At 35.4% G+C, this 11521-nt stretch overlaps 2 protein-coding genes across 2 annotated transcripts; both read left to right on the forward strand.

Moving 5' to 3' along the window:
• The first annotated feature begins 2378 nt into the window (after positions 1–2378).
• LOC143631551 (pentatricopeptide repeat-containing protein At2g17033-like) lies at positions 2379–4412 on the forward strand. Its single transcript, XM_077100284.1, has 2 exons — positions 2379–2666; positions 3120–4412. The coding sequence occupies exons 1-2, from the start codon at positions 2391–2393 to the stop codon at positions 4194–4196; spliced, it is 1353 nt and encodes a 450-aa protein (XP_076956399.1). The 5' UTR covers positions 2379–2390; the 3' UTR covers positions 4197–4412.
• Positions 4413–5616: 1204 nt separating this feature from the next.
• LOC143634393 (uncharacterized) lies at positions 5617–10898 on the forward strand. Its single transcript, XM_077102489.1, has 5 exons — positions 5617–5712; positions 7082–7333; positions 8060–8203; positions 8653–9363; positions 10556–10898. Exons 1-5 carry the CDS (start codon positions 5617–5619, stop codon positions 10877–10879), a joined length of 1527 nt encoding a protein of 508 aa, XP_076958604.1. The 3' UTR covers positions 10880–10898.
• Positions 10899–11521: the final 623 nt, after the last annotated feature.

An 11521-nucleotide genomic window follows, 5' to 3' on the forward strand; every position in this document is an offset into this window, starting at 1 on the left:
AGATTCTAAACGAGTTGTTCAATTATGTGAAGGTTACCATCTAATATCTAGAATCCACTCCATTGTTCCTTGATGATTAATTGTTAAACATGTGATAGACTTGTCATCATAATATATGATAGAATTATGATCCTCATTTTTGAGTGAACACATTCTATGACATAATGAATAATAGCATGCATATTTTCAAGTCCATCCTATGCTTAATAGCATGCTACCCCGAGAATGTCAATTTAAGTAGACAAGCAATTGGTAAAGTAGAATGATTAGAATTGACTTCGATTTCTCAAATACCAATCCTAACAACTTCGAGTGGTTGTAGTTAACTCACACAACCTCCCCTTGGTTGATTTATGTAGGTTATAATTACACATTCCGTTAACATGTGATTTCTTTAACTAGCATGATATCCTAAGCAAAGTCATTTTCGGATTACCAAGACTTAGAGAAATACATCATAACTTATATATCATCATTTCTAAGTGCAATATAAGGATCCATATTTCGATAATGTATCAAAGTATTTCTATCTTTCAAGAACATGAATCGATCATGAACGATTGCCAATATAATTGACAATCACCAACTTTGAATTAGTATTTTAAGATGGTGAAATATTTCTCATCAAAAGATAATTGTAAGGTAACCATGTACTTTACCAAACTAAACCACATGTTTTATATAATCATCAAGTAAAACAAAGCTTCTTCATAGATTTTAGATGGTAAATGGAGTTTAGCTCATAATGAGCACAATGATAAACTTAAGATGAATGATGATAACAAATACATGATTAAACTTGGAATGATCTAACCAAATGTTAATGAATCTTCCTTCTTAATGATGGTGATGATGGTTGATGGTGGTGATCTCCAAGCCTTCAAACTCTTCACTAAACCTTCTATGTGAGTGTTAGTGTGTGTTTTTATAAGTGAAAACCAGATAGAACTCTTTTCAAGGCACACCAAATGAGTTCAACATGAGCCACTATTTATAGGCAATCTGGAGAGTGAGGCACGACCCCGTGATTGATGAGCACGCCCCCGTGCATCTTTATGACATGTGCCAGATTTGTTTTGTTTTTTCTGTGACGTGGCCACGGCCCCGTGGTTGGTAGGCACGGCCCCGTGGTTTTTAGTGACATATGCTAATTCTTTTTGTCGTTTCTGGAAGGTAGGCACGGCCCCGTGCTTCCAAAAGCACGACCCCGTGTCCAGCTGTAGATTTTTTGTCTTTTCTGAAAAGTGACCAGAAGCACGGCCCCGTGCTTCCAAAAGCATAGCCCCGTGTTTTCAAAAAGCACAACCCTGTGTTTTCAAAAGCACAGCCCCATGTTTCCTGAAGCACAGCCCTATGTTTTGCTGTTTTCTTTGGTTTTTTATTCGGTTTTTCATTCGTTTCTTCGTTTGAGGCTTGGATTCACCTGAAAATATATTTTAACATGATAAGTAGTTATTTTAACAATATTATAGATAGAAGTTGCAGTTTTTAGAGATTATTTGATGCTAAAAAGATGTATATTTTTGTATACATCACATCACAACCTCATATGAACCCAGCCAACGAATCAAAGCGAAGGTTAGTATTTTCTCATCGATTTCCGCCACCAAGTGTTTGTTTCTACCATTTAATTGAATCTAACGAAACCCTAGAACTTGAATTAGAGATTGAAATGTTTTAATATGTATTACCCTAAATTTGAATCGAAACCCTAGGCCGCTTCTACTCGCTACAATATTTAGACGACGTTGTTGTGACGGTGGCGTGGTCAACCAGCGGTGATGGTGGTGGTCAGGTGGCCGGATTTAATGGTCGTCAGAGATGGATTTTTTTAGGGGACGGATTGAGGGCTTGTGGTGGTGATGACGACATGTGTTGGTGGTGATAAGCGGTTGTGGTATTGATGTTGGGGTAGGTGGTAGAGGTGGTGGCCGGAGGAGTGGTGGTTAACATGAAGAAGAAATGGAGTTGAGAATGAAGATTGGTGGGATGAGAGAGAGAAAGAGAGATGAGTATTTTTTTCAAAAAGCCAAATCTTTAGTCTAATTACACAAACATTCTTTAAAGAGGTAAAATGACCACACTGCCCTCATGTGCAAAGCACATGCCCATATCTAACGAAAAAATTAACTTAGTTAGTACCAAAGGACGTAACGTGAACATAATTTGAAAATGAAATACGTCTTTCATCATTAAGTTTGCCAAAGAACGTCTAATGAAAACACGTGCAAACATAAATGAGTTGTTTTGCCATTTTGTCTTTATTTTTTCATTCATTCTTAAAATTAAATCAGAAAGTATAGTATGTTCGGTTTTCATAGTATTTGACCGCGAATATAAATGTATAATCAGTGGTGTGGATAAACATTTATAATCTGCGAAGTCGCGTTATGGCCGGCGGTGGTCTCCGACTGTCGCTTCCGCCGTACATTCACCACCGTGACAACACTTCCATACGACCGCCTATTATTGCATCACTGAGTAAACAAGGCCAGAGGTTTCTGACATCAGTCGCCACCACCGACGATCCGGCCACAACCGCTAGGTTAATTAGGAGATTCGTAGCTTCAAACTCCAAATCCGTAGCTCTCGATGCTATTTCTCACCTCCTCTCTCCCAATAATAATAATACCTCATTCTCTCGCCTCTCTCCTCTAGCATTCCCGGTAAGCATCTCAGTTACAACACTTCTTCGAGCTCGGCTTGTTTATTATTTGTTAATTTATTTATATACCTTTTCAATTACTTTTATATATTTGAAGAGTTTTAATGTAAAACTTTAAAATACACAAGGCTCGTTAAGGTCTTACGAGCCTAAACGAGCTTCCCATACCAGGCTCAATCGATAACTACATGAGTTTTATTTGAGCCCGATCTCGAAAAAGCTTTGACTTGTTCTAGTTTTTTATCGATCCGATCCCGATGATGATTCACTTGATTTAAGCATCACCTTGCAAATAACTAAATGTTGTTTTTGTTCTGCATATATTGAACTAATGAAACCTAGATCCTGAGTTTATTCAATTTCAATTAGGAGAACATGTGCAGTTACAGGATTGTATAATCATGCCATCATTCATCATATGATTTAGGTCTGAAATTGTTGTATATACTTGCAGTTATACATGGAAATCAGTAGAACATCATGGTTTAACTGGGATGTTAAACTGACAGCCGATGTTATTGCTTCACTACACAAACATCAAAGATTTGATGAAGCACAAACCCTAGTGTCAGAAGTGGAAACAAAATTGTTAACACGAGAACGAGACCTTTGTAACTTTTACTGTAACCTAATGGATTCACATTCAAAGCACCAATCAAAGCAAGGGATATATGATTCATATGAATGTATCAAGCGACTTCATTCACATTCGTCATCAGTTTACATTAAGAAACGATCTTATGAATCGTTAATCGGTAGTTTATCTGTGATTAATATGCCTCGTGAAGCAGAGAGTTTGATGGTAGAGATGAAGAATAATGGGATTAGACCATCTGTGTTTGAGTATCGATCATTGAGTTATGCGTATGGACGATTAGGGTTGTTTGAAGATATGAAGAGAGTTATAGGTTTGATGGAGGATGAAGGTTTTGAGTTAGATGTGGTTTGTGCAAATATGGTGCTTTCTTCATTAGGATCTCATAATGAACTAAAACAAATGGTTTTATGGCTTCAAAGAATAAAAAACTCCAAAATCCCGTTTTCGATTAGAACATATAATTCGGTTTTGAACCATTGTCATACATTAATGTCAACCTTAGAACAACCAAAAGGGATCAAACACACATCATTAGAATCATTGCTTCAAAACTTGAACACGGATGAATCTACTTTGATTCATGAATTGGTTGAGCCTTCGGTTTTGACTGAGTCAATGGAGTTGACTTCTTCAGAACTTAAGCTTGACTTACACGGGATGCATTTGGGTTCTGCATACTTGATTCTATTACAATGGTTTGATTATCTTCGTGTGACGTATGCAACAAAGAATCACATGATTCCAGATAATGTTGTAGTCGTGTGCGGCATAGGGAAACACAGTGTGGTTAGAGGCGAGTCGCCTGTTAAAGGATTGGTTAAAGAGATGATGTTGCAAATGAAGAGCCCCTTGAAGATTGACAGAAGGAATGTTGGGTGTTTTGTTGCCCATGGAAAAGTTCTTATGAATTGGCTCAATGATATTTCCTCATAATTCAATCAAATCCTCTCTTTTTTTTTTGCAAACTACTAACTTACCTTGTACTTAAGTAAGAATCAACTATAGTACCTCTGTATAGGCATTGCAGCAGACCCAATCACTTCAATAGGCATGTTTATTAGTGACTGTTGCAAGTTGTAACGCTGGTTATGTCATATGATTATTCTGCTAGACCAACTTTAACCGTTGTTCAACTATCTTTTGCTTTAGGAAGGCGGTATTGTATTCAAAAAGGCAAAGTAGCAACTGACTAGTCGCTAACCATTACAAAAAGTATATAGGCTTATATGTTCAATACATCGAATATGCGTCACTTGACCCAGTCAACATCGATCTGTTGCAATGTACGACTAGTAAAGCTCTAACTTTTATTTTTATATCAAACGGTTTGGTGTTCATAAATATACTTTGTATTCAGCAAGATGGTTTTAATGTTTTGGATTGGGGCAATAAAATCATCCGTGGTCTTTACCAACTCATCTTTGATCTTCCTTAATCACTCTAAATCATCAATCGTCCACCAAACATCATGTCATGCTACTTCTGAAACAACAAGGTGAAACTTCACGATAACATGATTCCATTTTTCAAATAAAAATACGAAAGAAGTGGAAAGATTACCTGGTTATCGATTCTTGTGCAAGTGTTTTTGTATTTTATATATCTTAATTATTTTTCTGAACTAAAATGTGAAAATGACATTGATTGAACTCTAGAGCTCACTAATAATATTGATGTCATATTATATATATATATATATATATATATATATATTAAACTGCCAAATTTCATTAACGTAAAGAGACTAGCAAGTAGCTATCTCCCAGATTACACACCAAAACAAAAAGGAAAAACTCACCAAACTACATAACAACACAATTATGTAACCTTAAAACAAGAATGCACACCAAATCACCCAATCCAAACTATCTATTTTACCTCTATTCTTGACTCATATGAAAAAGAGATATTTAATGTCTTCTTTTATAATATTTGCCGATACTATTGATGTCATTATATGTAGTTTTTAATAATAATAATAATAATAATAATAAAATTCTATGAAAATAAGCTTGTCGTCATAAAATATGGTACTCTATTTTAGTGAGTGACTTCCTTCCCGAAATAGAAAGCTAATTCTTATTCTGGTCTTTGAGGCACAACGAAAGGCCAACCCAAATAAATAAATGACCCACTTTATTAATTATTAATAATTAATAATAATAATAATGAAATTGACAACAACTCGTGCAAGCAAACAAACAAAGAAACAAACAAACAAGGGTTTCATGATTCCATCTGCTTCTTCTAGGTATTATTATCCATCACTCGAATTGAATTCATTCATGTATATCGATTGATTCGTTAGGGTTCAGGTACATTCATTCCCATACCTAATTCATCCATAAGCAGGATGACGAAGAAAAGAACGGCGGTTGCCGATATTTGCCGCCGTGAAGTCGGCCGGATTTCAACTCGGAAGTTTGCCAACCGCCTTGCTGCTTCCGAGGTATCTATGGATTATTATTATTATTATTGTTTATATACATACATACATATAGATAAATGCTTTATTCTTCTTGTGTATATGTTAGGGTTATATTCATGAATGCAATAATAAGAGATAGTAATAGATACAAGTCCACATGGTAATTATCTCATTCATTGCTTAAGTTCATTATATAGGCATTCTAGTTAACCTAACTGACTGACCTAATAATAAAATAAACAATCTCTTATGTGCTTTTAATCTCACTGTTAGTTCCTTCATTATTATAATTGACATATATAAGTAAGAACCACTAGAAACTGAGCCAATGTTGGGATCAAATAACTGCCCTAGAAAATGACTCTCTGCTATTTATTTATCTTTTGTAGTTCATTTAGATGTAGTGATTGCTCTATATTTTGTTTTCATCAAGCAGTGAGTCGATATTTATAATTTGTAGCAAGCATGGCTTTCTTTCAAAAGAGTTGCCATTACATATTTAGATGACATGTTCTTTGGCTGCATTTTGAACAACTTCGATAATTTGGATTTCTGTTTGTCCAACAAATGCACCATTGTTTTCTTCTTTAGATTCCTTTTCGCCCATTTCTATGTCCGTTGCATTAGGAGAAGGCTGATTCCGTTTTGATTATCTCAACAGGTTTTACTATTTATCATCAGTGTCCTTCAAATGAGTTCCTTAAATATCTTTAGTCTTGTCTACATTTGAGCTATTAACCAGCAGACCAGTAGTTGGGTTTGACTCAGGCATTTTATCAAACACTTGGTGGACATACTCAATTATTACAAACTGATGAGGAGAACGGGGTGATTTAAGAATTCATTATCTTTGGAGATAACAGAACTAATTTTTGTGTTGTAGAACAAATGTGCTCACCTTAGAACCTAATGGTCATCTTTTGATTTGCTGAACTCAAAACCATTCAACATTTGCTCCTGTTGTATGTATCATTGCTCATTGATTCAAATTTTGTTAGGGCTTTTTTTGTGTAACTGATGCAGCTTAGAAACATTTTGTTAAGAGTCACAAATATCTCATCATCTTGTAATGCATCTTCAATTTCATAATCAATAATAGTGGATCGAATTAATTGTGGCATACAATTGTTAGGTTTTTGAACTACTTTCTTAGGAAACATATTATTCTTAAAGCTATTGACAGAAAATTATGGGTGTTTTCTTTCAATCATCACATTGTTCTTATGTTTTACTTTAATTGCTTTTGGAATAAGAATTCAGAATTTTACATTGTTACATAAAAGGATTGAGACAGGACAGATAGTGGAAAACTGTTATTTGACTTATTTCTTTGCATTACAATGTCTGCTTTTATTGACAGTTCCTGAAATGTTTTGTTTTGTGTTAGTAGGATCTAGTCCTGAGATTTGAACTTTTGAAGAAGTTAAATAAACACAAAGGATGCGTGAACACTATCAGCTTCAATCCAGCTGGAGACATTTTAGTGTCGGGTTCAGATGACAGAAAAGTTATACTTTGGGATTGGGAAACTGGAAATGTTGAACTCTCCTTTCATTCAGGCCACAGTAACAATATCTTTCAAGCAAAGATCATGCCTGACACTGATGATAGAAGCATTGTTACTTGTGCTGCTGATGGCCAGGTATTGTTTTGGTTTCTTGGTTAATACTAAGTTAAAATTTATACCATATGCAAATTATAAGTCAGTTTAAATGCTTACATAATGAGTTCAAGACCAATCTTGGATTCTTGGGTTTAATTAGAAGCGGGAAGCAATCTGGACCCTCATCACATGTGGGTCAAAATTGTTCAAAATTAGGGTTTGTAGAAGACTGATATGTAGAAACAACTAAAGGGCTATAGAAGTTATTAATGCTTTACTTGGTTTTAGAAAGTGTTGCGATTCAATGCGTTTTTTATCCCAAAAGCCAATGCGCAATGCACGAAATAAGAGACTAAAATAAATAAATTTGAGAAAAGCTATACTTCCAACTTGTTAACTTTTAACCACCAAAGAAGTTTTATGTATTACCAAAAATATGTATTTAAGTCTGTGTGTACAAGTAGTCTATGCATAAGGTACAAGTAACATATGCAGTAACTCACTTTAACTGAGAAAATGGTCGCATCAGATCGCATCACGCGTTATGCTATTTAGAGCACATCGTTCTTGCATCATGGAATTGCAGCGCATGACTCCACTTTATGGGATCTGATCAGCTCATCGTGCATTATGCGTTATGTGCTCCTAATGCACACATTTTAAAACCTAGACTGTAATGTACATAAGATGAGAGATATGCAGCTTCAGTTTGTACATAAAGCTTATTTGGCTGTACATATGTTTTGAAGTTATTTTTCATTTTAGGTAAGACATGCTATAATTCCAGAATGTGGACAAGTAGAGACAAAACTACTTGCAAAACATCAAGGAAGAGCTCATAAACTAGCAATTCAACCTGGCAGTCAACACATCTTTTTTACTTGTGGTGAAGATGGATTAGTCCAACATGTAAGTTATCATCCATTTTTGTGCATAGTTACATGATATGGGTTAGGATCACATACAAATTTCATAATTACTTTGAAATGAGTCATTACGCTACAACAAAATACAAGTAGAGTAATGATAATTACGCTACATTTTACAAGTAGCATAATTATTATTAGTTTAGTTCATTTTGATGTAGAGTAATTATTATTACTCCACAACAAAATATTTACTCTACAACAACATGATCTAGAGTAATAATAATTACGCTACTTGCAAACAATTTATTATTCCTCTACTTGAAATTTGTTGTAGCGTAATTACTCTAATCAGAGTAGTTATGAAATCACCACCGCCTGGACTTTACCTTCACTTCGAACCTTTGCATGTTGAAAGTGATTTGTTTTTTTATCCTAACACTACATGATATATTGTATTTAATGCCCTATCTTTTCATAAATCTTTCACAGTTTGATCTAAGGACCGGAATGGCTACAGAACTATTTAGTTGCCAACCCCTTCCCGATAGAACTTATGTAGGAGTCGTTAACCTAAACTCCATAGCTATCGATCCAAGCAACCCTAATTTGTTTGTAATTGCCGGCTCAGACGAGTTCACTAGACTATACGACATCCGTCAATATAAACCAAACAGTTCATCTTCACTTGGTAAACCAGCCGATTATTATTGCCCCAAGCATCTAATCGGTGACGATAATTTAGGGATAACCGGATTGGCATTCTCGGATCAAAGCGAACTTGCAGTATCTTATTGTGAAGAATCCATTTATCTCTTCTCAAAAGGCACGGGTTTGGGGAGCGATGTGAATGCAATATTGGATAATCCTTTAACGGGGTCAGATATCGAGATGGAAGTTGATAATGAAGGTGGGGTTAAAGTGTATAAGGGACATAGAAACTGTATGACAGTGAAGGGGGTTAATTTTTTCGGACCGAAGTGTGAGTATGTTGCGAGCGGGTCCGATTGTGGGCGGATTTTTATTTGGAGGAAAAGTGATTCCGAGCTTATTCGTGTGATGGAAGCGGATAAGAAAGTGGTTAATTGTATTGAATCGCACCCGCATATGACTACGCTTGCGAGTAGTGGGCTTGAAAGCGATATAAAGATTTGGACGCCCACTGCGGTGCAGAAAGCAACTCTGCCTGCAAGGATTGATAAGGTATGGCTCCTAATTTTCTATATTATTAAAAGCCATAGTGTATCTAAAGCATAAATTTAATTTTTTTTTTGTTTTTTTTAAAATGATAATTGATTTTTACAAATTAATTTAGGGGTGTTGGTTCGTTTAAATGCTTTGGCTGGCTTGCTCTATTTCACTTTTAGCCAAGTTTTTGAATTTGACTTCTTTGACCTGTTGGTGGGGGTGTAAATGAGTCGAGCCGCTCATGTGCTACTCAAGATCGGCTCGCTAAAAGTTTTAATCGAGTCAAGCTTAAAAGAAACAGAGCTTGAGCATATGCCTGAGCTTCATGTACGAAACTTGGCTATGCTCACAAGCTAAACGAGCCCATTATATCTATAATATAATGTTTTTTATGTATTTAATTTATATTACACAGTGAAAATGTTATATATAACTTTGATAAAATTGCCAAAAATTAGCAAAAAGTATATATGGTTAAGTTCGCATTTCGTTCTTGTGCTTTGGCCATTTTAGCGTACAAATTATATTTGAAAACCTCGATACTGAGGCGCAATGATCTTATTTTTTAATCATTACCGTTACCGTAGCCTTCAACTGTTTAGGCTAGACAGTTATTTTTGGATTCAGACACATGTGTAATCGGTCTGAGTTTGTCACACCCTGGCTTAGGGCCTAGGCATATGACCAATAGTTGGTACCTGTTTTGTAAATATATCAAAGTTGTGGTTTATTTTAGAGAAAAACTTTGGTTATAATAAAATATTAATTTATTTGAAAACTTCTCGGATAATAAATACCCGAGTTTTTGATTTATAAATCATGTTTAAATCTTGTTTATAATATTTTAATAACTTAAAACTGAGCCATCTATACCTTCAGTTCAAATGGCTAACACCATCCGCTTTTTCTGTTAAATTTTTTATGAATTGAACAAAATACCTCTGTATATGAAAAATAAATTTATAATCATGAATATATATAAAAGCAATTTAATACGTATATAATAAAATAGTTAATAAACAATAAATAAGCCAAAATCAAGCTTTAATTTTTTCACAAGCTTTGAATGTAAGGTTCGAAGTCAACCGAGGTTGAGCTTGAGATATGCTAAGATAAAATATTAATCCAAATTAATTATTTCCGAATAAACTACCAGTGTTGAATCATCATTTTGTTCTAATCTATTGCTATTATTTTTCTGTGCAAGGTTTTCGAGCCTCGTCGTTTTCGTTTCTTTCCTTACTTTGATTCCGACGACTCCGATGATGAGTATTACTCCAATGAGTACAATGATGATACTTCCAGCAACCAAATTGACGACAGCATGGATGATGAATTTGATGACGATGATGACGACGACGATGATGACGACGACGATGAGGAATTGGATGAAGATGATAATTCTGATTTTATCAACGAGGATGAAGTTATTGAAGATCCACCACATGAGGATAATTCTGATCTTTTTGACAGTGCCAGCAACGAGGAATATGGCGATTCACATGATGATTTTCGTGATGATGAGCAATGACAAAGGTGGTTTGGTTTGAGATCATATGTTGGGTGATGGTGTATTTACAAGTTGTGTTTCTTTGACATCGTGCCACAGCTTCTTGCTACGTGAATGAGTCGTGACTCAGTGACACAAGATGGCGCGATGATGAAGAAGAAAAGATTTTGAAGGAATGCATAAGAATAATACATGCCTCAGATGTATATAGCAAGTGAAGAAACTTATAGAGCTTAAATAACAGTGATTGTGTTTCTCGTAATTTATAGGGTTTTCCTTCGGTTTGATACACTTTTAGTTATGTTATTTTGCATCTCATTTTCTGAATAACCAACTATAAATTCCAAATTTGAAGTTAGGGTAACTTAAAAAAGCTCAAAGTAAATATATCTGGTCTTTGACCAAGGACTTTGTACTGTACTAATCTTTAAGGACCTGGTTTTGTTGAGTGGAGGTAAGAGACTGAAGAGGTAGGTCCCAGCAGAGCCCAGTTGGACCCGCAAGACTCACCTTGAAGAGGGACGTCTGCGCAGAAACCAACTGGATCCGCAGGACCCACCATGCTCAGAGACGTGACGTCCTTACGCGCAGTACGCAAGCTGTTCCCGCAGGAAATGCCTCCCAATGGTGAAGGACTCCGCCTGTTTCCGCAGCTTCGGATAC

The sequence above is a fragment of the Bidens hawaiensis genome, unplaced genomic scaffold, assembly GCF_021521415.1.
Source record: "Bidens hawaiensis isolate Kalapana, Puna unplaced genomic scaffold, B.hawaiensis_p1.1 tig00000512_1, whole genome shotgun sequence".
NCBI classification, from domain to species: Eukaryota; Viridiplantae; Streptophyta; class Magnoliopsida; order Asterales; family Asteraceae; genus Bidens; species Bidens hawaiensis.

Coding starts and splice junctions, on each gene's coding strand:
- LOC143631551 (XM_077100284.1), top strand. CDS start 2,391: ATGGCCGGCGGTGGTCTCCGACTGTCGCTTCCGCCGTACATTCACCAC. Junction 2,667..3,119: donor TCTCTCCTCTAGCATTCCCG/GTAAGCATCTCA, acceptor ATATACTTGCAG/TTATACATGGAAATCAGTAG.
- LOC143634393 (XM_077102489.1), top strand. CDS start 5,617: ATGACGAAGAAAAGAACGGCGGTTGCCGATATTTGCCGCCGTGAAGTC. Junction 5,713..7,081: donor ACCGCCTTGCTGCTTCCGAG/GTATCTATGGAT, acceptor TTGTGTTAGTAG/GATCTAGTCCTGAGATTTGA. Junction 9,364..10,555: donor TGCCTGCAAGGATTGATAAG/GTATGGCTCCTA, acceptor TTTCTGTGCAAG/GTTTTCGAGCCTCGTCGTTT.